Below are 26,753 nucleotides of genomic sequence, written 5' to 3'. Positions count from 1 at the left end.
GTCGCTGACATTTAAAAAAACATTCAAATCGTTTGAAGGAGTGTGCAAAAATAAAGTTAAGCTGGTACAGTTTTTGTTTTACATCATTTTATGATCAGAACCTGTCAATTGTTGATGCTCAAAAGATCTTCATTTTTTCAGCATTTTGCTACTCATACGGATTTATAGGTATTGTCAACTCTCTCTCTAATACGAACCTATATAATTCGAATATTTCTGTAGTTCGAACTAAAATATTGATTCCCTCAGCTGATAATTTTTCAAGTAATTTATAATTTGATTATTTCTCTAATTCGAAGAAAGGTGAGAGGTAGCTGGTAATTCCAATGGCTAATTTTAAAATTTAAACTTTAAAGTTTGCATAATATTCAGGCATTTTAGAATAACCCTTTATCAACAAGTTCTTTTTCTTTGGTGAAGACCTTTGCTTGCGAGACCCTCTGGAGAGTAAAATCCCAAGACTCCGTTTATTCTCAGTTTAAACTTTCCAACGCGCAACTTTTTTTGAAAAATGTTAAAATTTGCAAGTTTTTCTTTTGAAATCCAAAATTTCAAACTAGCATAAAAGCTTGTATCTTGAGAGTTAGTCATGGTTTTGGTATCAAAAGAAAGATTTTTTATACTCGTTCTAAATGCATTCTGTTAATGCCCTTATAGATCAAGTGGTCAGGAGTTAAAACCTTAAGTCTGGGACTTGGTATATTGGCAAATTTGGAACGTGTATAAATAAGTCCCCGGATTTGAAGGGTTAAGAAAAAATACAACCGGATGATAAATCAAAGTTGCAGTTTTGAAATCGATCAGAACAAGTTTTTCAAGTTCAAGATGGTCAAAAGAATATTTGAAATTCATGAAACGTTCCAGGAAATTTCCATGTTGTGAAAAAGTACTAAAGAGATATTCTACTTTCAAACGTAAATATACTATGTTATGACTACTATGAACGTTCAGTACTTCTTCATGTAAAACAGTGACCGCTTTACGAGAACAAATGTGAGCTGCAAAAAGTTTCTTCTAAAGATGTTTTTCAATCTTCAAATTTTCTTTTTCTTAGCCATTATTTCTGACATCTGGAGGCTGAAATAATTTTTGACATTGAGTTTAAAGCTAAATGAAGCCACTTTTTTTCCGTCCAAAAACGCGTGACCAGCGAGATTTTCGCACAAATGCAGGATTAAAAATAAAGTCTTTCGCCGAGTTTCGAAAAATATACCGCCTTCAAACAAAGATATTGCTTGATCCAATCCGTTATCCCGAAATTGGCGCTAATCTTGAAGCTTCACCTTTTCTTACTTGAGAAAGGTTGAAGATTCTTCTCTAGCCCCTTCAGTGTCTACGGGGCTTCAAACTCAATGATTTTGGCCTAACTTGAGATACGCATTTTCTTCTAGTGAAAAGACAATTGTCAAGAGCTAATAAGAAAAGGGAAATATAAAGGTACACAAGAGTTTGGGAAGATAAAACAGGAAAAATTTAGAAAAACTCTTTTTCCTTAATGTCTCTTTTCTTTCAAGAGTTAATGATGAATGAAAATAAATGGTCCATAGTAAACATAGAGAGAGAGGGAAATAAGTGATACTAATCACGCTTAATTAATATGTATTTTGGTACATAAATACCAGTAGGTTGTTAAAATATCTTGTACCCTTGTTTTTGTTTCCCGTTCGGAAAAAATGTTTTTGGGAAGGAAAAGTATGAGAGAGATCGTTGAAGCCGAATGGTAGAAAATGAATGGGTTGATTTTGTGATTCAAAACGAAAGTATCAAAAAAAATTGTGCAGTCGTGATCTTTAGCGGGTTTTATGTATCTTGTGTTTTCAGAGTGTACTACAGAGCGATAACGGGAGATACACTCACTCAGTACTCCACTGGCAACAAATATAGATACGTAAACTCACTTTTGGGCTAAGGGAACAGGAGATATCTAAATTGGGGTGAAGGTAGGTTGTTCGGGTAACTGCGTTGAAGACAAAAATAGTTTGGCTCTCAAGTAGAAAGCAAAATACAGGACACAATTGTTGAATCTTGTATACTCATGATGAAGGAATTCCAGGAAACACAGTAAAAGTGAATCGTAGAAGAACTCAGTTTAAGAAAGCTTAGTAACGAGCATAAAAAACGTCTACCATATTAGATAAAGAAGCGTGGTGTAAAAAGACTAATTCTAACAAATGACGTTAATGTTCCGAAGTAAACACATTTAGCGGCTTTTAAATATAAACAAGTACGAGGCGAGCGTCATATAGCTCAACAACAAGGGGAATAAAATAAATTTAACAGTTTCAAATTCACCTTTTGTTGCTTTCAGCTTTTCGGTATATATTCTAGAAAGTTTGACTGCAGAATGATCGTTATAATTGTTCTGATGGTAAATTCTTTCTTTGGATCAACACAAATCTCCCTCGTAGTTGTTTTTTTTTCGGGAACCCTTTTTAGAACGTGGAAGAATGGTGAACGATAAATGTCCTACGATCATAGTTTCTAGAAGGGTCAAGACCCCCCCTTAGGTAAGAGGACCCCCCTTAAGTGCTAACCCCCCTTAGGAAATTCATTTAATTGGGAAATTCATTTAAATTTCACACCCCCCCCCCCTTTGAAATCAGTATAAATGAAAAATTGAAATTTTGCATAATTCAAGGAAGATCCCCCTTATCTAAGAAACCCCCCTTAACTGGCAACCCCCCCCTTAGGAAAGTCATACTTAACACCCCCCCCCTTGCTTTTGGTTCATCAAAACCCAAGATCCCCCTGAATGTAGGGGGGTAAAAACTATGACGATACACGCACAATCTAGAACGCTAGATTCAGCATCTAGGAAGAATTTTACCTATAATGAATCGGGAATGAATCATAAAATTGGGAATTATAAATCGAATTAAATCCCGAGAAAATCACTGGGATTCGAATCAAATTTGATTTTTTCGATAAATAATTCTTCAAAATATTTTATCATGTTAAATTGACACTAATTCTACTTAGGCCTCCCATTTTTCCTTAGAGACGTTCAAAAATGGAAGAAATCAGTGAAGATAACAAAAAATATTGGCATTTACTTTGAGAAAAAATACTTAACCAATATATTTACATGAAAATGAAGAAAAAACATTCCTTATATATGATCAATATATACTATATTGATATTCATGACATCTTTTACACGGAAACACCCAATGAAGTCGGAACTAACGACAAGATTTCCATGTTAAATGGCGCTGAGTTCCGGTCTTTTAAGGAGTTTCCGTATGAAAGAGTCGACTATAAATCTCAGGAAAGTTCAAAACTCGAATTGTTTTCAACTCAAACTTCACTTCAACTTTAAACTCTTTTGAGACGAGTTGCAGTTTAGTTATTTTTTAGTATCATGATTTCTGGAGCTTACAGCTAGTTAGTTAGAAATTTTTGGATAATAAATTTGATGACTTCGTAATATTCTTACTAAAGGAAGCACCCGAGAAATCCGAAAACCTTTGAGCCTAGTAGCAGTGGTGTGTTCAAGCCAATTAGTACCAAATATTTCTGCGGCTAGTACAGATATGAAATCGTTTTTGGTTTATTTCGTAACTTTTATGACTCCATGATTATTTTATTATAGAGGCACCAGAGACTCCCGAATTTCATATTGGTTCCGTGTGTTTGTAATAACGAAAGCAAATTTCAGGTGATAAGGTATTCACTATGAAAAGTGAAGTAATCTTTACTCAAAATGAATACCAGTACTTTGAAGTGAATTAATTCAATTCAAGCTATTCATGATATGCAGTACATACATGATCTGTATTCTGAGATTACATCACGGACCCAATAGCTGATTGGTTGTATATGACGTAAAATCAGTCAATACGTCATTTACAACCAATCAGCTGTTGGGTCCGTGGAAGACATTGTAATGGTGCATATCATGAATACAAAGTGAATACAGTCATCTTAGCAAGAGAGAGAGAGAAAGAGATTGTAATTAAAACGACAGCCTTTCTATATTTGATAAAAAAATGTCACTGTTGGGTATCAATTGAACATACCCCAGGAATTCACTGTTCGGAATTACCATAATAACTCTCCTGGAGAAACGTAACAGGTACCCTGCTGAGATGTACTTCCTTTTATAGAGAGGGTTATAGTGAGTGAGTGGTATCCATCTTTGTTCCTGATTGTTTTGCTGAATCAATGCAGAGGTTTTTTAAAATTCACTTTCATAAGGTTACTCATATACTTGGCAGGGAAAGGCAAGTGGTATTGACTCGTGTTAGAATTCAAGCAGAAAACTTTATTCGGTTAAGGACGGGACTAAAAATTGTAATGGAATTGTTGTATTGACTCGAACTGCGTCCTTCAAGAGAATCTTAGCCTATTTTTATCCCGTAATTCAAATGATTCATAGTTTTTCCCGTGGTGTTCGAGTTTAGGACATTTTTAGCTTCGTTGTTTACTTTTCATGATCTAGAGAATGTCAAATAGGTCGCAATCAAAAGTGTGAAAAACATAACAGAGTTTTTAGGTGTCAACTCTGTGTGAAGGGGAACTCGCTTTTACGGAAATGAAAACTTCAAAAAACTATTGTAGTTCACACTTTGAAAGGGATGATGGGATAATTCTTTCTAAAAGAACTTTCAAAGAAAGGTGATTGAGAAAAATCTTGAAAAATCACCCAAAAAAGGCTTAATTTCTGATTGACTCCATTGAAAGTTCTTTATAGAAATCAAATCTACAATTGCGATTGGTCATGTTTTCTTCCAATAATTCAAGCAGGGAAGAAAATTATTTTCTAGATTAATTCACCATATTCTTTATATTAAATGTGATTTTATTGTGTCGGCCTTCCCCGTTTGTGTCACGATTCTCTAATAGTCAACTTCACTTACTTTGAAGAGGGAAAAGTTTTGGTTAATTTTTTTTGAGACATTTTCATGTTCATTCTTGGAGGAGAGTAAGAGGCAATGATACGGGGTGTGATTTACACGTTTTTTTTATAAGAACAAAGTATATAAGAACATAAGGCTTCGATGGCCGAAATATTAAGAACATGTTAAGAACATTTTAAGGCTTTGTGGACTCGAAAACACACAATTTCTTAGGAAATTGCACAAAAATACTCACAAAATGGTGAAAATAAGAACATTTTAAGAACATTGTTAGGCTTAAAACTCAAAAAGTTTAGAACATCGGAAGGCTTCAAAAATTTTCGACGTTCTTATAAAAACAAGCAACATGCTGAATGGACCTACCTGATGATGAAAGTTAGTTAGCATTGATAGCAATGCAAAAAGAAAAATGAAAAAAATCAGTCAGAAAATATAGCATTTAGCGAAAATACACAACACAATAAATTCATCATTGATTGTTGATGGGGGGAGAGAGAAGGGTTGTAGGGAAAAAATAAATAGGAAGTTCTGGTCGCAAAATCAGTTTTATTGACAATTGAATCATGCTTGATGGTGAGCATTGTTATCAATAATGTTTTTGTGTGAAAAACATAGAAATACAAGGAAAAAATCCAATGAAAATCTGCAAAAAGCGGCGATTTCCGGCAACCGGAAAAATTTGTTTCTCCAAAATCAAACTCGGCCATTTTTTGAGCATTGCGAATACGCATCTTTCTGCAAAAAATCAGAAAAAACTAAAAATGAAAGTTCGAGGAAAAGTCAAAAAACCGGTCTTTCCGGCATATTTCCGGCATTTTCGGCCGGAAAAAAATGTTTTTCGAAAATCGGGCTCCTTCACATTTTAGGTAATGTCATATTGCATCAGTGTGCAAAATTTCATAGAAATATATAAAGTACAGGTCGAGAAATTCAAGAAATACTGTCTTTCAGGCGAAAATAGGTTGTTCCGGCGACTTTTAAAATAGTTCCGGCTTCAAAACTCAATTTTATTGAAAATTGAAACATGCTTGATGGTGGGCATTGCTATTGAAATGTTTTTTTGAATGAAAAAACAACCAATTATATGGAAAAGTCCAATGAAAATCTAGAAAACGGCGATTTCCGGCATATTTCAGGCATTTTCCGCCGGAAAAAATTTTTTCTTAAAAATCGGACTCGGCCATGTTTTGAGCATTGTTAATACGCATCTTTGAGCAAAAAATCAGAAAAAACTAATGATAAAATCTCGAGAAAATGCCAAAAAAACAGTTTTTCCGGCATATTTCCGGCATTTTCGGCCGGAAAAAGATGTTTTTCGAAAATCGGGCTCCGTCACAATTTAGGTATTGACATTTTGCATCATTGTGCAAAATTTCATGAAAGAATATAAAGTACAGCTCAAGAAATTCAAGAAATACCGTTTTTCCGGCGAAAATCGGCTGTTCCGGCGATTTTTAGAAAGTTCCGGCTTCAAAAATCTATTTTATTGAAAATTGAAACATGCTTGATGGTGGGCATTGCTATTAATAATGTTTTTGAATGAAAAAAACAACCAATTATATGGAAAAAGTCCAATGAAAATCCAGAAAAACGGCGATTTCCGGCATATTTCCGTCATTTCCGGCCGGAAAAAATTTTTTCTCAAAAATCGGACTCGGCCAAGTTTTGGGCATTGCTAATATGCATCTTTGTGCAAAAAATCAGAAAAAACTAATGATGAAATCTTGAGAAATTGCCAAAAAACCGGTTTTTCCGGCATATTTCCGGCATTTTCGGCCGGAAAAGATTTTTTTTCGAAAATCGGGCTCCGTCACATTTTGGCCATTGCCATTTTGCATCTTTGTGCAAAAAATCAGAAAAAACTAATGAGCCAATCTCGAGAAAAGCTGGTAACAGACGAACGAACGAACGAACGAACGAACGAACGAACAGACAGAGGTTAATTCATAGGACCTCCACCGGGGCACCCGGAGGTAGGTCCAAAAACGTGTATATGAAATTATTCGAACATAATGTTATCGACACTTATCAGGTCCGATCTTGCGAGCAACGCAACGTTTAGAGTGTCGGTTTTATACGTCATTAGCACTATGTGTCCTGAGCAAAAACTCGTCCAAGACTGGTAAAGCCAAGCGGAGGTTTTCCTTGGATTGGTCCTGTTCTATTACAAGGAAGGTTTATCTCGCTGTATGTGAACCATCTTTGAAGCACATGGGGAAGAGCAAATTTTCCAAGCTCACGATAGCGGACGCTGTCCTGAGACTTGAGTCTGTTTTGTTACAAGGAAGGCTCATCTTCCTGTACGTGGGGTCAACCATATAGCACGTACGGAAAACTTCAAATGTTTAACTTCCCCCCTGTACGCAGAAAACAATAAAGAAATGACGTCCCCCTTTAGCTCTTTTGCTGCATACGTACAGTATTCATGATATGCACCATTCTGACATTACATCACGGACCCAACAGCTGATCGGTTGTAAGTGACGTAAAATCAGTCAATACGTCACTTGCAACCAATCAGCTGTTGGGTCTGTGGAAGACATTGCAATGGTGCATATCATGAATATGGATGACTCATATGAACATTAAGGAAATTACAATTTTGTATCTTTAATCAGGTGGATAAGAAAAACAAAGACACATACCTTGCTGAATCGTAGAATTTCACATACACAATACAATGTCTCAAATGTTGCATGAAGTATGAGTAGTGCCAGTGGTCCAACCATCTTTGAAGCACCTAGGGAAGAACAAATCGCATTCGTCGTCATTTACACTATACCTTGTACAATACACGTTATTGGATTACACCTCTTACTCACCACACGCATCAATAGTATCTCCACCAATCAAAAGTATTATTTAATCAACTTAAGTGTCATCGCTATTATTAAATGCTTATTGAAAATCATGTATAGGATCGTTTATCTTTTCCATTTGAAGGATACGGCATTACAGATACGGCTGGTGGACGCACACGGCACCTATCTTTGCTACATATTAATCATGTGTTCGTTGACTATAGACCGCTTTCTGGAAATCCATTTCAACATCAAGTACCCGTTATTAGTCAGTGACCGTAAAACTAAATTCGCGATCGCCATAGCATGGTTGGTGTCAATACTATTTCAATTAGTTTTCTACTTAACTCGCCACGTATGCGACTCAAGCTGTATTCAACGAATTACAATTCTATATATTTGGCCGTCAGAAGAAATTACGTTCCTTCTGATCGCCGTCATTATTTACGGTTATCTATTTGCGTTAATACGTAAGAACAGACGGGAACGTAAAGCAATAATAGCCTCAGTAACTGTCAAGCTTCCAGACAATAAGCGACAAATAGCAAAAGATATTGAAGAAAGGACTCCAAGAATAGAGTTCAAAAGCCAACACGAAATTAATAATAATGGTAGGAGTGAGGACGACACCGGGAGTAATAGAGACAATATAACAAGAACCGACCGTAATATTGAGGCTGAAGCAAATACGGCAAGGTCAAAAGCTAGAAGACGTTCGTTATATCTACCTGTGTTACTTGTCGGTAGTTTTATCGCTTTGTGGCTCGTTCCAGATTTAATCGATTTTGTGTACGCTGTAATGGAGGCATCGCCACCGCGTGTTTTTAGTATTATTACTCGATTGTTGATAGCTACAGCTTTGGCGTCAGACGCTATTGTGTATATTTTCTATATCGGTGAAATCCGGGTGAGATTCAAAAAAAGATTTGGCGGGTTATGTAAATTTGGTAAATTTAGAGTAAGTGATTCATGATTTTTTATAGAGAAGTGTCGAATTTTTTTTTTCAGACTGAAATGGATGGATTCTTTAAATTTTGCAGTATTTTCTATATTGCTGAATTTGGAGAGCTTCTCCTCGTAATTCGCTGAGACGGACGTAAGAGCTTTGTATGCTGTGTGCGGGATATTGGTGAGAGGCGGGAATAGAAAGAGTTTGAAATTTTTGCACGAAAAGGTACGCATAATAAGTTGTTTTTCTTCGTGCCATTTACAGAATATTGAAGACGGGTTGATTTGTTACATTTAGAATTCATTTTGTAAAATAAGACCCGTAAAATCATTAATTAGTATAATATTAAATAAAATTGTGAAGAAATACTTATTTACAAAAGATATTGAATTTACACTTTGCTACGATTGCATATAAGACAACAAACATCCCATGCATCCTTCGAAACACTGTACAGGCTAGTGTCTTTCCTGTGATAGTCTACGACAAGCATGTATTCCGGACCCGGGGGGGGGGGGGAGGGGGCACTGAATTTCTAAACCTTCTAGAACCTTGTAGTGTACTCTATCAAAAGTACACCCTTACAGTGCATTTCGAGGGTCTCGATAAACCTACCCTTAAGGACGGCAAATGCCGTGGGTTGGACCATATGAGTGCCCCCTCCCCCGTGTTCCGGATGGATGACAGACGTTTGTAAACAAATTCTTCTCTGAATATCCAAGTATTAAATTTCGTTAAATGCACGTTCTGATATAAGCAAAAAATGTTTTTCTTTTCCTTTCTCTGACCAATCTTGCTCCACATCCGTGTCAATCCAATGTGAAAAAGCTTTGAAATCAAAATTGATGAGTAAGCAAACGATATTACTCTTATTTAAAAACAAAACCTTTAAATCAACCGTTAAGTTTTATGTCATTTTGACCAGAGTGAATACATGCAAAAAATTGTGCAGAAATTCATCGCCTGGGCTAAAATTCATCAATGGTAAAACGAGAACTTTTCAGCTTTAGTGTCTTTGAAATGGTACATTGGAACTACTCGAGCCCTCTTCTCTGGCGACGCTACATCCTTGAAGTGATACATTGGAACTACTCGAGCTCTCTTCTCAGGCGACGCTACATCCTTAAAATGGTACATTGGAACTACTCGAGCTCTCTTCTCAGGCGACTCTACATCCTTAAAGTGGTACATTGGTACATTGCGCGATCTCTTCCTAGACGATACTGCATCCTTAAAGTGGTACATTGGAACTTTGTGAGCTCTCTTCTCTGGCGACGCTCCATCCTTGAAGTGATACATTGGAACTCTCTTGGCAGCCCTGGAATCAAAATGGTAGATAGGGACCCTCTCAGATGCGGTATCTTTGTAACGGTGAAGCCAAGGGCTGAATCCGTTTCCATAACCTTCTCGTTTAGCAGCGTCAGCATTTATTTGACTGATGTGTGGTTTGTTTTTCTCACTTCCGCAATCTTCGACATCCGGATTACAAGACGAGTACCGGTTCCCTACGGCACGTTTCAGTTCGCTGGTAGCTGAGTTTACTTGATTGGCTGTATTTAAGATATCGTTGTAAACAGCTTGCAAAGCGTCATCTGACATTATGACGTCACCTTGAGCTGAAAATCAATATTGTGAAAATAATTATGTTGTAGGTCTATGATGAGCTTAACAAAATCTTTCAATCGTTGTGACCTGATGGATTGAAGAAAGAGATATGCTAGGAAAGATTCAACGCCAAAAGAGGGAGAGACTGATAAACGGGCTAAGTTTTGTGGCGTTGATTTTTTTTTAAATTTCAATACTTAAGGATATACTATTATCGATATCTTCAAAGTTATGGTGACCTTAAACCAGTAGTGTTGTGTCAGTGGAGTATTCTTTTAAAGGGACGCTATAGAGGAAATTACAAATTACACTTTCGGGAGTATTACTGAAAACTTTCCGAATGGTAGCCTTGCTCTAAAAAGGTTTTTCAAAAAAAATAGATTAGAATAAATCAAGAGGAATCATCAGGGTTAAATTTTGAGGGGGTTGGTATTCGATTAAGAACGTTTCATTACCCCTTAAAGATTTCCCACAAAACCACGAGCTAAAATACGATGTTGAAAATCTAAGGAAGAGTTTTGTTTACCGGGGAAGAAAACTTCTGTATGTCGGAGGTTTATATCAATAATAATGTGAAGACGTACCAGAGCTATCTTCAATTGATCGTGATGCTACCATGGTTACAGCCAATAGGAAAAAAGCACATAATGATAAATTCCTCATGTCTATATTTTTGGGTGATACTTGTTGGATGTCAGAGCCTTTCGCTGTATTTTGTTGTATACTACTGGATACAACTTCCAGCAATTCAAGATTTATATATTCTTTGAAGAAAACGACCCACCCTCAGCTAAGCAAGACTTCATCTGAAATGACTCAACTTGTACAGATTCAACTTTCTTAATCAATAAATAGTTAAAGATTTTCTACTTTTTGTGTAAAACGAAGATTTAGTTGACAATCTTCTTTTGTGTGTAATTTCCAAGGTGTTGTTATTGATAATCTAGAGAGGAGTCAAGCTTGGTTTAAACAATACACCCGCTTTTTTATAAGAACAAACTATATAAGAACTTAAGGCTTCGATGACCAAAATGTTAAGAACAAGTTAAGAACATTTTAAGACTTTGTAGAATCAAAAACACCCTATTTCTAAGGAAATTGGACAAAAATATTCAGAAAATGGTGAAAATAAGAACATGTTAAGAACATTTTTTAGGCTCAAAACTCACAATGTTAAAATCATCCGAAAGCTTCGAAAATTTTGGATGTCCTTATAAAAAAAACGTGTATGACGTTTGCTCAACTTGCGACAAATTTGACAATTTTCACTGAAGTTTAACAGTTTGAAATCACAACTTCGAGTGAAATTGGGGCCTTAATTCGGGCTCGTAAGGTGTCCATTTTAAATAATGAATTAGTGTCTCACTGAGTAAATTCATCAACAGTTTCTCTAATTAAAACTATTATTTTTACGGGGGCGAAACTAAAAGACTTTTTAACTGTCCTGGTGTGTATCCATTTTTAAACATTTCAAAATTCACTTTTGAGACAACAGGTTATTTGTGTTGATTTCAAATGGGAACTTATAGGACCGAAAAAAAAGGTTTATGGAAGTTTAAGGATTTCAAGTGATTCCTAAGGGTTTTGTATGTCAAAATCCACTTTTGAGACAACAGGTTCTTTGTGTTGACTTCAAATGGGAACTTATAGGACCGAAACAAAAGGTTTATGAAAGTTTGAGGATTTCAAGTGATTTCTAAGGGTTTCGTACATCAATAAAACACCAGGTAAACATGGATGAAATGAAGAGCTCAATGAGCTGTTTTCTGGACAATGAGAATTCATATTTTAACTCTTTTCAAATAATTACAAGATGGCCCATTGAAATATTTTTTCAGATAGAGCATTACCCGACAACAATAAAAATCGTCCAAACTCAGCACCCCGATTGACCTCACAACTTTTCTGTCCGATATCGGGCCCATACCCAAATGCATTCTTTATAACCTTAGATCTGAGAACGAAACCAAAAGGTTCGACTGCATGAACAGGGTATTTTTGGTACTTGGCTGTTATGCATTTTCAGCGTTTTGCTATTGTAATTTTAGGTGAAACCTCAAATGCATTTAACCTTCGAGGGCTAAATTCCAAACAGTTATAGTAAAACTTTGAAACACATATACGATTAGAAATTATAATATCAGCACCAATAAAGAAACCCTGGTGATGAAAGGGATAAACAAAAGACGAATCTAACGTTTGGACGTTCAAGTCAAAATTGACAATTTCTAATAAATATTTCCAGCAAAATATGAGTAGAGTTATTCAATTCAATCAGCTTGAAAACATGGCAGATGTGTACCATATCAAGTCTTTTCTTTACCCAGTTCATCGTATAAAGTTTTAGGCTTTTTAAAAAGGCAAATTAGTTTTACGCTGTTAGATTTGAGGGTCTAAAATTTTGTCGATCAATCATTTAAAATTCTAGATCTTAAAAATACCCTCCTGTGTTGAAATAGGGTCAAAGTCAAAACCTTATTTCAGTGAGTCATTTTAGCAGAAAATGGTATTATCTAGGGTTGGGAGTGAGGGACGGTAGCAACAATATGTACACTTCATAAAGACCAATTCTACTAGCTACGAAATCTTTCTTGCAATAATAAAAGTATAAAAAATTACAGGTTAAAAATATAAACCACTACTACGTTTGTCCATGCAAAACAGAAATATTAAAAAGTTTTACAATGCAACTTGTTAAATAGAGGGCGGATAAAAGAGGGTGGGCAATGCAACTGGTTAAATAGAGGGCGAGTAATGGAGGGCAGTCAGAGTTGTTAAACAGGCACCTCTACTAATTCATACAAGAACAACGTTAAAAGGTCAAGCATTTCATTAGTTTCAGACACTATTATCTCATTACATAAAAAAATTAATGAGATAATCTGCTTGGGGATGGAATTCGCAGTAAAAAGCTGCAATGGGCTTTTCAAGAAAGAATTTGAATATGGGGGGTGGAGGATATAACATTTTTTGGAAATTTACCCCCCGGACAGCAGGTCTAACCTGCCTAACCTGGATACTCGCAAAATTACCCCCCAAACAGAGCAAGTTTACAAGGCAAAGGCAAGGCAAATTTGGTAGATTTTTCACTACCCCCAGACACTATATCCTCCACCCCCATGTACGAACATTTTTCTGGAAGAGCCTAATCTTGCAATAATTCACCATAAGCTGAAGTTTTTCCATTTCAAAAGATTTTAGCAGTTGACTGTAGATCCATCCAAAAAGTAAAAAATATTTCTTGTGTAACACAATCAATTCCTTGATCTTGACTTCGATCTTGACTTTGATTTTCTTGAACCAAGTTCATTGCTGGTCTGTGGAATACAAGTTTTACAGCACAACGTTTGAACTGTCCGATAGGAACAATATCCTTGCTTGAACAATCTAGGACACATTCTGGATTTTTCGATACATTTTCGGATTTCTGAAGAAGAAGAAAACATATTTGTACTAGTTTGAGTAGAGAACATATTACTGAGGTTAAGCATACAAGGATAATCACGAAGACGGACGAAAAATGTATGAGGCTAGTGAAAATACGAAATTTGATTAGTTGAAACTCACTAGCCTGTTAAATTTTCGTTCGTCGTCGTGATTTTACTGATTTACTTATAACCTCACTATTACCGAGTTTACGTATGTGTGTTTTTCTGCGGCGGATACGGTAAGGTTCTAATTTGTCTACATCCTGACCTGCTGAGGATGACGGTAAATCAGCACTTTTACCGTCCTCGATTTTGCTGGTCAGAAGTGCGGGTTATTCCAAATCGCTTCAGTCACTTTACCGTCCTCAAAAGTGCAAGTACATAGATTCGCTCTTTGTAATCAGAAGATTGGATCCCGGGCTTGTTTTTTATACTCGAAAACACAAAAGTGAAACCTCATAGAGAATTGTGTAATTTTAAAAATGTTTTTATGCTTCAGTTAACATCTATAAAGCATATCAATCTATTTCTTAATAGGGAAGGCCCCTTAATATCTGAAGATTGACAAGTGCTGTAACTTTGAAATTTTGACCAGTGGTAGATATCATTTGAAAAAAATGAAAAAAAGTAGGAAGTGTTACTTTTTCGGCATTTTCAAAGGATGATGACGTCATCAGGTGACGAAAAACGACGTAAACATGAATTACGCACATGATGTATTTGTAGATGTTTTGACTTACTTGGACAATAACGGAAGCATTTCATTTGAGTTGATGGCTTGGCAACCTTACTGCACAACGTATCATTCACTTTGATTGATTTTTCACCTTCCTTCTTCTTCAGACAAAACACTGTCCGGCTTTTGGAGCCTATTTGTCCGCATCTATCACAACGACCCCAACGGGTGTACCCGTATTCATATCTGTAGAAAGAAAATTCATACTTTTCTTCAGGGTATCATTTGACGTACCTATTTTACTTGATTGCTCTTACAAAACCTTTAAAGCACATAAACTTATCTCCTGCCATTTGCCTACAGAAAAAGCAACTTTCTTCCTTTCAGCGCTGTGCGAGAAATATTTTGCTTTGTCATAGCATAAGAGGGGCGCCTCCTCGCTTTATCATTAATACGGATATCTTTAGGAAGTGATTAGCGAGGCGATAGGTAACCATGACCAACCAGTAGCGTAGCCAAGGGAGGCGCAAAATTTGTGTAGGAGAGCATATTTTTATGGCACTGTAATTATCTTTTTATATAAAGTATGAACAGTGTAATAAAAATCTGCTTTCCTACACAAACCCCCCCCCCTGGCTACGCTAATGACCAACATAGTCGATTTGTATGATGTCATTCAAGTCAGAAGCGAGAAAATGAGCATGGTAAGAAGATTTTAGTGAATTTTTCAGCCTGAAAATCAGGCTCTGTCGCAATTTCTAAAATGCCTTCAAAACACAGTCCCAAAATAAGTGGAGAAACAGTAATAATAGACAATATCGGCTTTCGGAATTCTCCCGAATGATTACTCATGATGCATTGCGCAAAAAAATCACGGAAAGTCAATATCGTCCGTGAATTTTTTTGCGCAATGCATCATGGGTAATCATTCGGGGATAATTCGGAAAGCCGATATCGTCTATTATAATAAACGATTACTAAACTCACTTTGTGACACATTTATGTATGTTACAGGCCATCAGCTTTGGTAATAATTTGACCGATTCTGAGGAGCAATTTCCAGAAGCAACTTCTTCATTCGTTCGCAAGTTCAAGCAATGATATTGTGCTTCCTTCGTACCTGGAATGTAAGGATCAATACTAAAGTCCATTTTGTTTTCAGTGTGTTTTCATGTAGAAACCACTCTTTAGGGAATTAGTCTTACTACGCTACCATGGTTTCCACATGATGGTAGGAAAATTTGTGGCTCACGGCTTAAAGCGATTGGACTTGAGCATAATCTCAGTAGTCAAAGCAATGAATTTCGTTTTAAAGGGAAAAGTTCACATTCTTATTTAATATTTGATTGAATTATGCTGAACTTTGAGACGAAAATAGCTCTTTGATGGACACCTTCACGGGGACGGCTAGGCTACGACATATCTACTTCATTCAGAGCTTAAGACCATGTTCACGCGCTATGGTTCCGTGATTCTATTGGTTAGAAGTTACATAAAAAATGAATTTAACCAATTAATGGCTTCATTTCGTTTCGGAGCGAAACGGAACCGTAGCGCGTGAACATGGTCTAAAGCTCTGAATGAAGTAGATATATCGTAGCCTAGCCGTCCCCGTGAACATGGTCTAAGACTGGCTTTAAAAAGACTGGAGCTGTCAAAAGACAACCTGTATTTGCAGAGCGATTTGAAAATAAAGAATGAGCAAGTATACGGGTTCCAAAGGAGAGGTTGCTTAAGATAATAACAACTTTTCGAGTTGTAGCGTTCTAATATAAGTTGGAAAAAAGATTTTTCGCAAGGGTTGATAGGGAAATTTTACAATGAAAATAAATCGACCTACCGCCATTGCAGGGTGCAGAACATTCTGTCCATCCTTTCATGATCCAAGAGTACACATCATTAGTCAAATTTAATCCAATCGGAATGTAGAATTTGTAGGTTAGATTGATGGATGTCTTGTTTAAACGTGGTCCAGGAGAAATTAGCTGTGTGGAAGAAAAATGAAGAAACTTGAAACTTGATAGGCGTAAAGGGCTACATACACTACACATTATATTGTCAGGCAATTGTCAGGCAATTATTGGCAATATATCGACGATATATTGCTGAGTGCTAGCAATTATTGTCAGCTAGATTTACAATATTCCAACAATATAGGGGGATTTATAAAGAAAGAAAATTCCTTTTTATAATAGAGTACCTGTTGTTTACTCCGTACTACGGTACGTTGAATATTGTTCGTCAATATATTGCGTAGTCTAAGTAGCCCTTAAATTGAGATTACGTCATTTTTTATCTCAATCAAAGACACTTAAATAAGCTGGACTTTGACCCCTGTCTGTTAAAAATATCCATACAGGGGTCAAATTTTAGTTTTCCAGTTTTTTATTTGGTCAGGGCTTTAACGCATCAGCAAATAAAGGGACGGGGGATTTCAGGAAAAAATGTATCACTAGTTTTTTATGAATCACGTAATAGAGCAAAATAGCCGATAGTTTCAATCCAGATTATGTTATTCTCCAACCTTAGGGTCTATTGAAGCTTTCCCATACATTTTTGAACAGCAATTTAGGTTATTTTTAAGAATTTTCAATAATTCATCAACCGGACAATGGTTTTATATTGAAAATGTTTGATATCAATTCTTTTAACTAATTCACCATTTAATTTCAGATTGAACTTGAGGCTATTTCAATATTTTAGTTGAAGTAAAACAGATTTTAAATTTTAAGAGAAAAGAAGCAATTTGGGATATACCTTAAGTGTATTAATTTTGGAGTGTATTTAATTTGGCCATTGACCAAAATACGCTTTTGGCGGATATTAAACTTGGCAGATAGCAGTATTTGTAAAATAAATTCGGCAAAAATTTAATTTAGCGGGTAGAAAAATTTTAGGAATTTTTAAATCAAAAATTACTTGGTATTTTATTAGTTTTTACTTAAACATGCTGCTATGAGATTGAATTTCCATCCTAAAAAGGTATTTTTAAATGTGAAGGTATTTAATTTGACGGATTTTACCAAAAACCGCTAAATTCGCCGAATTCAATCCCACCAAAATTATATTAAATCCATGTATTAACAAATTGAACTCTTTTTAGTTCTGAGCAGCTCAATATGCTAGCAAATAAAAGAACATCTTTTCTCCCATCGGAAGTTAAAGAAATAAAGCGAATAGATGATGACCCCAATGATGAGAACTCTGATAGGTGGGATTCGCTACTCGATGAGTGGCAGTTTCACGGATTCGGTCTCACTGGTAAATACTACACAATATTAGAGGAATTTACATGGGCAAACGCCACAATAGCTGTTTTATATTATGACCAAGTTAAAAAGAAAATTGTCAAGAGACGTTGTATTAATCTTTCCATGGAAGATATACCACAGAAAAGTGAAGTTTTGTATGATACTGAATCGTACCGCTGGTTTAATATTGAAAAGCGATTGGAAAATAACGCTGACACGACTTGCTTATACTCTGGAACTGTGAGTCATTTAATTTGCAATATGGCCAGCGCTACTGACCCAAAACATCTTCCAATCGATATATCAGAGGTGCAGGGACATAACAACAAGCTGTGTTTTCCTTCACATCTAGCGCTGTTGTTTTCAACAATTAAGAAAAATAAGAGCATTGGGGATTATCTGCTACTTTGTTTTGGAGAGGAAGGTTCTAATATGAAAGAATACTGTGGGTTCTTTATATATCTGGTCAAATTTAATGAACAAGGGGTTACTGTATATAGACGAATAGCCATACCGACAGGGGAATATCAGAGATCTTTGATATACGAGTTGGACAATTGGGAATGGGATGGTGGAGAAAATACACCCAATATATTCCTTGATTTTGAATCGGAAAGAATTTATTTTACCAATAATGACCCTTACAATCATAAACACTTTCCTGTATCTCTCAACTGTTTTGCATTCTCAGGAAAGCTCTTGTTTTCATTTCAAATTGAAGACGAGACAATTGGAAAATCTTATCGCTTTTTCTCACAAGTCCAAAATTCAGTGTTTCTTTCAGTGTCCAGAAAAATGATTCTTCAACTGTGGAGAGTAACTGAAAATGGGTTAGTTGAGTTAAAAAAGCACCAACTACCTTTACCAGATGCTGACTATGTTATACTTTTTGAAATCAATAGGCAGCTCCAGGGACATGTTCTGTGTGTAAACATCGATAAAGATTATCTAAACCCTTATGATAAAAACTTTCCAGATGCCCAACTTTTCGTCTATGATATCTTTACTGGTAAAAACATATACGAGTATGTCGCCGATGGTCATCGTATTGAAGGTTTTGCGTTCAATTGGGATATGAGTGAATTAATGTTAAGAGGAAGCGAAGGTTTTGATCTATTCGTTAATTTTCGAAAAACCAATATCAATAAGAACATAAGCTTGAAACACCAAGCTAGACGTGCCTGTTTGACTCATTTCACGAGCGAATATTTGAGTTCCAAACTACCAAAATGTCTTTCAGAATATCTTGATATAACCTTCTAAATGATGGATTGAATTCATTAAAATGTCAAATCTACTACCAAACAATGAATCAATTTATCTACTCTGACAAAGATGAGAAACCAACTACCGTCTGTCCGGAAAACCAGAAGAGGTTATTTATAGTATAATCCTCAAACTTAATCTCACTAAAGAGTTGATTTAGAATACCTTATCGGCCAAAACTTAGTCGGCCTTAATTTTAGTCGGCCCTAATTTTAGTCGGTCCTAATTTTAGTCACCTCGTCGAAATTTAGTCACTAAGGGCTGACTAATAACCAAGTTTTGGCCATTTCTAATTTTTTTGTCGGCCCAAATTTTAGTCAGCCCAAATTTTTAGTCGGCCCTAATTTTAGTCACCAAGCCAAAATTTAGTCACTTAGGGCCGACTAAGTTTTGTTCGATAAGGTAATACACCTTTTTGACTGTAGTCGCGCGATCAGGCACGTGCCACTTTATTATTTAATTTACCACCCTAAACTCGAATCCAATCCTTTTTTTACACTTTTTTCTTTTGTCTTTAGTGCGAAAAAAAATCTGGGACGATTTTAGGATGGCAAAACGGACAAAAAAATTCCCGCGCAACAATTGGCGGCTACGGTCGAAAACGTGTATTTGGATAGGATGGAATTCATTTTCACTCAATAGATATCCAAATCCCTTCAAGCGACATTTAAAAAAAGAAGGATTTATTGTGAATAAGATAATTCCGCTTTATTTATTTTCCGTTTTATTCGACGGACACACTGTATATTAATTATATACTACATACAGTTGACTTTCTCTAATTCGATCTTCATGAGAGGAAAAGTTTTCTTCGAATTAGAGAAAGATTCGATATACGGAGAGTAGTTTAGCTACAATTTCCAGCTAATGGGACCAATATTCAGTTCGAATTACAGAAAGATTCGAATAATAGAGGTTCGTAATAGAGAGAGTTGACTGACGACTCAGGTAATTTAAAGGTTTTGTTTTTATAAATAAGAGTGATATCGTTTGCTTACTCGTTAATTTTAATTCACAAGCTTTTTCACATTGAACTGACACGGATGTGGAGCAAGATTGGTCAAAAAGAGGAAAAGAAAATCTTTTTTTTGCTTATATCAGCATAATACAACAATATGCAGACACTGTCCTGATATGAAATATGTGTCTGATATATGAAACGGGAATCCTATGTAAAAAATAAAACCTTTCATTATATTTTTATTTAATTTAGGAATGATTATATACCTTATCGGCCCTTTTTACGCCGGCCCTTATTGGCGTTTTTTTTTTGGCTCGTGGCGTCATAAGGGCCGGCGTTAAAAGGGCCGGCGTAAAAAGGGTCTAGATTTTGCAATTTTAACCTAAAAGCGGCGTTAATCTTTTATCATTATTTCTCAATTTAAAGGATTTTAGGTATGATTCGAAGACGAAAATTCTCCATTGTTTTACTCAATATTTAAAACTTCAGTTAAATATTTAATAAATTTAAAAATCAGTGATTTTCGATGGAATTTTCATCAGTTTACTACTGAAAAATGACATTTTAATGTAAATTTTAGCCATTATTTACTAATTTAAAGCATAAGTAGCTACAAATTTTGGTGTTATTAACGGCCCTAATTTGAGTAAGCCCAAAATTAGGCTGTGGCGTAATAAGGGCCGGCTTAAAAAGGGCCGATAAGGTGATCAAAACTAAAATTGTAAACAAGCAAAAAACAGCTGACCATTGCATTTATATTTATAATGTCAGATTTGGGTATTTAAATACTATTCACCCTTATGGGAATAGTTACCATGGTGCAATACGAATGGTATTAATTATTAAGGTATGGTTTTTTGAATTTGTATGAAAGCAAGAAAAAGCATTCAGTCCTGTACATAAATGGTTTAAATGGACAAATAATTTTTAGAGGAAAACCATTTTTTTTAGTACAGGTTGAATTTTGTGAGTATCATTATGATTTGAAACTTGACTTGAGCCTAAAATATGTCTAGGTTATGTTTACATAATGAGGTAAATTGCATTTTGGGAAGTTTAATATCTTGAAATTTTATGAACTAAAGCTAATCATCATATGCTTTGACAATGATTTTAAGATTTTCCAAAATCTGACTCTTGATATGCTTATAGCCGTTGCTATTTAGCATGTATACATTTAAGGTTTCAATGGTTATACTTCCTTCTATAGTACTGCGCAATCATTATTAAATTATTCTTGTTTTGTATACTTTAACTATTAAAACAATTAAATGAAGCATGTATAGATTTAAGATTTCAATGGTCATACTTCCTTCTATAGGAAGCTTCTGCTGCGTAATCAAAAAAAGTTATCTTATGTTTTGTATACTTTAAGTAAAAAAGTAGTAGGGTAGTAAGCAGACAACAAGAATATCTTGCAAAACAAACAAGATGGCAGCAAAAGAACAAACGTCACAATCTTCCCTTCAAAATGATACAGAAAACTATGTTTTGAAAGAAGACGATTATGTTTCAACTCGCAGCTCCAACAAATGGAAATACCATGGCTTTGACTACACTGGGAAATATTACACCATATTTGAGTGGTCAGACAACAAGAAAAATCCAGTTTTTGTTTTATCTCACGATGTCGATGTTGGGAAAATCAAAAGACAGTCAATCATTTTGAAGACCAAAACTACACGTATTGACACAACAGATAACATTATATATGACCCGTTAACAACTCATTGGTTTCACATTATATATCCACCAGTGAGTTTTGAAGATGAGGCAACCGTTACCATCAACTGTGGAAACTTATCCAGCTTTTTACAGAGTGTTGATACCAATGGTGGTGATGGTGGTGACATTATTTCCACTGTAGACATGGACGTAGCTGAGAGCGACAAAGACACTATACAGCTAACTTTTCCAAATTCATCGGTTCTTATTTACTCAAAACTAGAAAAACAGAATGAGGAAAAAGGAAGTATTCTTTACTTGATTCATAGGCTAAGTACCGCGCATTTAATGTTAGATTTGATGACGGTTTATAGCGATAAAGGGATGAATCTTTTCAAACGCGTTTTGTTGAAACGAAGTGAATGCCGGAAAATGAGAACGTTCAAATCGTTTGGCCGCCATTGGTATTTGAGTGTCAGCCTGGATATTTTTCTTGATACCCAATCAGAAAGTATGTATTTGGTGTCTGATGGAGAAAGAGGAGAATATTATCCTAATGGAAAAGTTGGATTGAGTTGCTTTGATTTCTCTGGGAATCTGATGTTTACGTACAATGTGACGGACGAAAACAGTAGTAAATCGTATCGATATTTGACACAAATTTGTGGATCAACTTTCCTTGCTGTATCGGAGGATATGGTTGCTAAGGTGTTGACAGTTACTCCGAAAGGGTTAGAATTCATAAGAGAATTCCGATTACCCATAAACAATCCTCTACCCGACAGCTTCCAAGCTGAATTCCAACTATTGAGGAAATTCGAGAATCAAGAATGTGTTAGTCTAATTATCAAAACACTGAAAAAGACTCCTGGATACAATCGGGAAGATTATTATGATGATCCAGTAAAATCTCATGTTGTTTCGAGCACTGATCTCTTCATTATCAATATTGGAACGGGTGAATTAGTGACCTCAAAAAAGATGGAAAAAGCGTTCTCAAAAGTCGATTTTAGCTCAGCTAACATTGGCGAGTTTGTACTCCTATTCAAATCTACTCCAATTCATGGAAGAAGAGTATGCGATACAACTTATAAAACAACATTGTCTTTCGAGAAGACTCGACTCGCTGAGACTTATAGATGTACTGAAACGCAGAGTAATAAACATCAATCCATTTTTTCAGTTGAATAATAGGTATGGATGAGCTGCGAGTATATCAGTTTGCATATTCCACAACCCGCACGGTGTAGGCTGTTGGAATCCACTAACAGATTCGTGCGCCTTATAGACCATACTACATGCAGTTTTGTAGAGGTCAACGACACAGACTAGCACGGTAGATGAAAGAAATTCAATTATACAATTCTACATCAATGCAAGTGTAGTATAGCCCTAATGGTAAAAATGTATTTATTTTAATTTCAAGTAATATATATGTTTTGTTAATTGTTATAATGTAAAGAAAAGAATTGAACAGAATGTACATCTTTGAAATAAAGTTTCACATGTGAGCATATTTGTTCTTTTTAGGGGCTTTTTACATGGACGCGGACGCTCGGCCACGTAAGGTAGGTGGATTTTGGAACGTTACGTCACAGTTTTTTAGCCTCACAATGTATGGCGGGTGAAAGCAAGTTCGATATTTGACGTATGGCATTATGTCGACTTTGCTTATACGGTGTTTTGGTGTTTGGTATTTTTCCCATACAGAGCAAAGTAGATAACGACATGTCGCCTTTGGTGACGACCCGCATGAGCAGCCCCACAACTGTAGCCGTAGAATATCTCTGATACATATCTCTCTAATGTATCCTACGCTATCAGGCTATCATATTCAAAATCCTGAAGTAATGATTTTTAGATTTTTGGCCGTTTTAGCCTCACAATGTATAGGCTGTCATATTCAAAATCTTGAACTAATGATTTTTAGCCTCACAATGTATATTTATAATCTTGAACTTATAGTTTTTAGATCTTTGGCCCTTTTAGTCTTACAATCTAGGTTGTTTTGTTTAAATCTTCATCTAATGATGTTTTAGCCGGTAATTTTGTAATTTCAAATTTTTAAATTATTCGTTTAACTCGTTGCTAGTAAAATGATCTTTCCAACGAACTGATAGCATTAAATTGGATCTGAGCATAGTATTAGAGTACTGAACAAATCTAGGTCGAAATCAAAAATTCAATGAATATTAATTCAGCAAGCATTGGAATCGCAATTCAAAAAATTAATACCGGATTAATATTTTAAATTTACAAATTCAAACACATGAAAGATTTAATTTTATGAAGTTTGTGGCAGATAGTAACACAAAATGAGAAGATGGCTTTACTAAAGGGAAAACAAAACCAAAGTTCTGCCGGAATTATTGATTTGAGCTTGGAAATTGAATCTATAAACAGTTATTTGAATCTCAGCAACTTAATGTGAACAATGCCAGCCTCAAAGTGAGTAAAATAAGCTACAAAACAATATACTTCGACTAAATATGCAGCGACAAACATTTCTACCTACAACACTGGAAAAATGCGAACTGGCAGAGGTTGATGGATGGGACATATACCCTCATAGGTGGAAATACCATGGTTTTGACAAATCAGGGAAATATTACTCAATAGCAGATGGACCAATCTCAAAACGGCATTACTTAACAGCGAAGATTGTGTTCCTATCATACAACCATGAAGACGAAACAGTACAGAAACATTTTGTTATGCTTGGGAGAGGTCATGCTCCAATAGATTTTTCAGAGATACTTTATGACCCGTATTTTACACGTTGGTTTTACATTACGTCCGAAAATATACCAAATCCAGACAAATACAGAATAATTATTAACTCTGCTTGTATACCATCGGTACAGCATACGTCAGGTTTAGATCGAATAGAATTCAGGTCCAAAATCAAAATGGACGAACCAATCGATAATAACAACCATTTAGTCATTGAATTTGATCATGAACCAAAGGTAATTCATGTTGACATAAAGACAGATTCGGATTATGGACAGCGTTACCTCGTATTAATGACTCGCCATAATAATGGGCCACCTGAAGACTACAGACGGATTCAAATTGATTTACTAGAATATGGTCAGGAGTCTGTCTCGTACCACAAATGTATTGTTTTGAATCATTACTTAACGGAACGTTTTTTTCACGGAAGATTATTTGAAAAGGATTATTTCATATTCTTCAATTTTAAAGCTGGATATGTATTAATTTCCAATAAGGATAAGGCTATGAGAGGTCAAACATACTGCTTTAATTTCCAAGGGCAACTGGAATTCGCACAAAGATTACCAGACGAAAGTGACAGTCAGTTTTTCGCACAGCTACGTGGCGAATTTTTTATTACAGTCACCGCTAAGCTTACGGTTAGATTATTAAGAGCTACTGTTGATGGTGTGACGTTCATCAAAGAGTTTCCGCTGTCTATAGTATTACCAAGCACTTATCACAAATATTACACTGATTTTCGAGTTGCTAAGTATTTTCAACGAGACATTCTTCAGGTGTGGATTAAAACATTTTATGAGATCAATACAATTACTCCACGAGTATCAAGTCAAATCTACGTATTCGATGTAAGTTCTGGAAAACAGATTATTAAACCATTGAAAATTGAAAAAGAAATGTCGAGTTATAATTTTAACTGGAGTTTGGGAGAGATTATGTACACTTCAATCTACAATTTTGACTCTCATCAAAACTTTAGCACTCACACAAAAACTCTGTCATATTTTGTAAAAACCGAATCGATTGATGTAAGCTTGAAACATCAAGCAAGACTTTCCTGTTTGAGCAATTTCAGTGATGAATTTTTATATTCAAAACTGCCAAAATGTCTTTTGGAGTATCTTGGTGTATAGGACTTCAGGTCGATTTTCCTACACAAATTAAAATACTTTCATATGGCGCCTCCGGGATTACTCTCGATGGATAAAAGCTGATGAATTTTTATATTCAAAACAGCCAAAGTGTCTTTTGGAGTAACTTAGTGATTCTTAGGTCTAATCATCTTTTCTTTCAAGAAAAAATTAAACAAGAAATATTACATTAGTTAATTTAATGCTTCCTTAAGATTTTTGTTTTTAAATAAGATTGATATCGTTTGCTTACTCATCAATTTTATTTCACAAGCTTTTTCGCATTGGATTGACACGGATGTGGAGCAAGATTGGTCAGAAAGAGAAAAAGAAAAACATTTTTTCCTTACATCAGCACAATATAAAAATAGGCAGACACTGTCCTGATGTGAAACATGTGTCTGATAGAAACGGGAGCACTCATGTAAAAAGAAAACCTTTAAGGCAACTGGTAAATGAAAAAAGAACAGTGCTCGTTCTAATTTGCAGTTACGATTAGGTTGAGTATATTTGTCACTCAACATATTATAAAATACGTGAAATACTAATAATACTAACAAGACGACTTAAAGTCGAAAATTTCGCCTAGAATTTAAACTACATAGGAAAAACAAGAAGTAGAGATTGAAGCCAATTTGAAATCTACTTTACATCGAGCCTTGATGAAACAATTTTACAAGAACAATGAGGCTTAAAATCGCTAAAAAAAGAGACCAACCCAATTTAAGAACAACTGTTGTTTAATTTTTAAGAACTAATAAACAAAGGTAATATCACCGTCTATCAAAAGTTATTTATTTGATTCTTATAAAGCAAATGCTTATATAAGAAAAATGAATATGCTCATATTGTGCGCCATCTCTTGTTTATTTTGTAAGAGCTAATTACCGAAAGGTATATTACCGTCGATCAAGAGTTATTGATTTGATTCTTATAAAGTAAATGCTTATAAGAAAAATAAATTATAAAGTATATGCTTATAAGAAAAATAAATGAGCTCATATTGTGCGCCGTTCCTTGTTTATTTTGGAACAACTAATTACCGAAAGGTATATTACCGTCTATCAAGAGTTATTGATTTGATTCTTATAAAGTAAATGCTTATAAGAAAAATAAATGAGCTCATATTGTGCGCCGTTCCTTGTTTACTTTGGAACAACTAATTACCGAAAGCTATATCACCGTCTATCAAGAGTTATTGATTTGATTCTTATAAAGTAAATGCTTATAAGAAAAATAAATATGCTCATATTGTGCGCCGTTCCTTGTTTACTTTGGAACAACTAATTACCGAAAGCTATATCACCGTCTATCAAGAGTTATTGATTTGATTCTTATAAAGTAAATGCTTATAAGAAAAATAAATAAGGCCATATTGTGCGCCATCCCTTGTTTACTTTGTAAGAACTAATTACCGAAAGAT

General features: G+C 35.2%; 2 protein-coding genes across 3 annotated transcripts in view; both read right to left on the bottom strand.

The window, feature by feature from the left end:
• Positions 1–7,438: 7,438 nt before the first annotated feature.
• Positions 7,439–26,753, bottom strand: part of LOC136804131 (A disintegrin and metalloproteinase with thrombospondin motifs 2-like) — a 54,038-nt gene continuing 34,723 nt past the window's right edge. Inside the window, exons 26-29 of one of the 2 annotated variants that reach the window (XM_067060868.1) lie at positions 16,159–16,303; positions 15,306–15,438; positions 14,383–14,564; positions 12,769–13,641 (exon numbers count right to left, since the gene is read on the bottom strand). In XM_067060868.1, the coding sequence (XP_066916969.1) occupies positions 13,469–13,641; positions 14,383–14,564; positions 15,306–15,438; positions 16,159–16,303 (633 nt within the window). In that variant the 3' untranslated portion in view covers positions 12,769–13,468. Of the gene's footprint in view, positions 7,600–12,768; positions 13,642–14,382; positions 14,565–15,305; positions 15,439–16,158; positions 16,304–26,753 lie in introns of those variants that run through there. The other variant, XM_067060869.1, reaches the window with a different exon arrangement.
• On the bottom strand, positions 9,499–10,970 carry LOC136804134 (uncharacterized). The gene is made up of 2 exons (XM_067060870.1): positions 10,799–10,970; positions 9,499–10,225 (listed from the first exon to the last, which is right to left on the bottom strand). The coding sequence occupies exons 1-2, from the start codon at positions 10,875–10,877 to the stop codon at positions 9,588–9,590; spliced, it is 717 nt and encodes a 238-aa protein (XP_066916971.1). The 5' UTR covers positions 10,878–10,970; the 3' UTR covers positions 9,499–9,587.

Source organism: Clytia hemisphaerica, unplaced genomic scaffold (genome assembly GCF_902728285.1).
Source record: "Clytia hemisphaerica strain Z4C2 unplaced genomic scaffold, Clytia hemisphaerica genome assembly, whole genome shotgun sequence".
In the NCBI taxonomy this organism is placed as follows: domain Eukaryota; kingdom Metazoa; phylum Cnidaria; class Hydrozoa; order Leptothecata; family Clytiidae; genus Clytia; species Clytia hemisphaerica.
The sequence above is the reverse complement of the archived record's forward strand: the minus strand, read 5'-3'. Positions and strand labels throughout refer to the sequence as shown.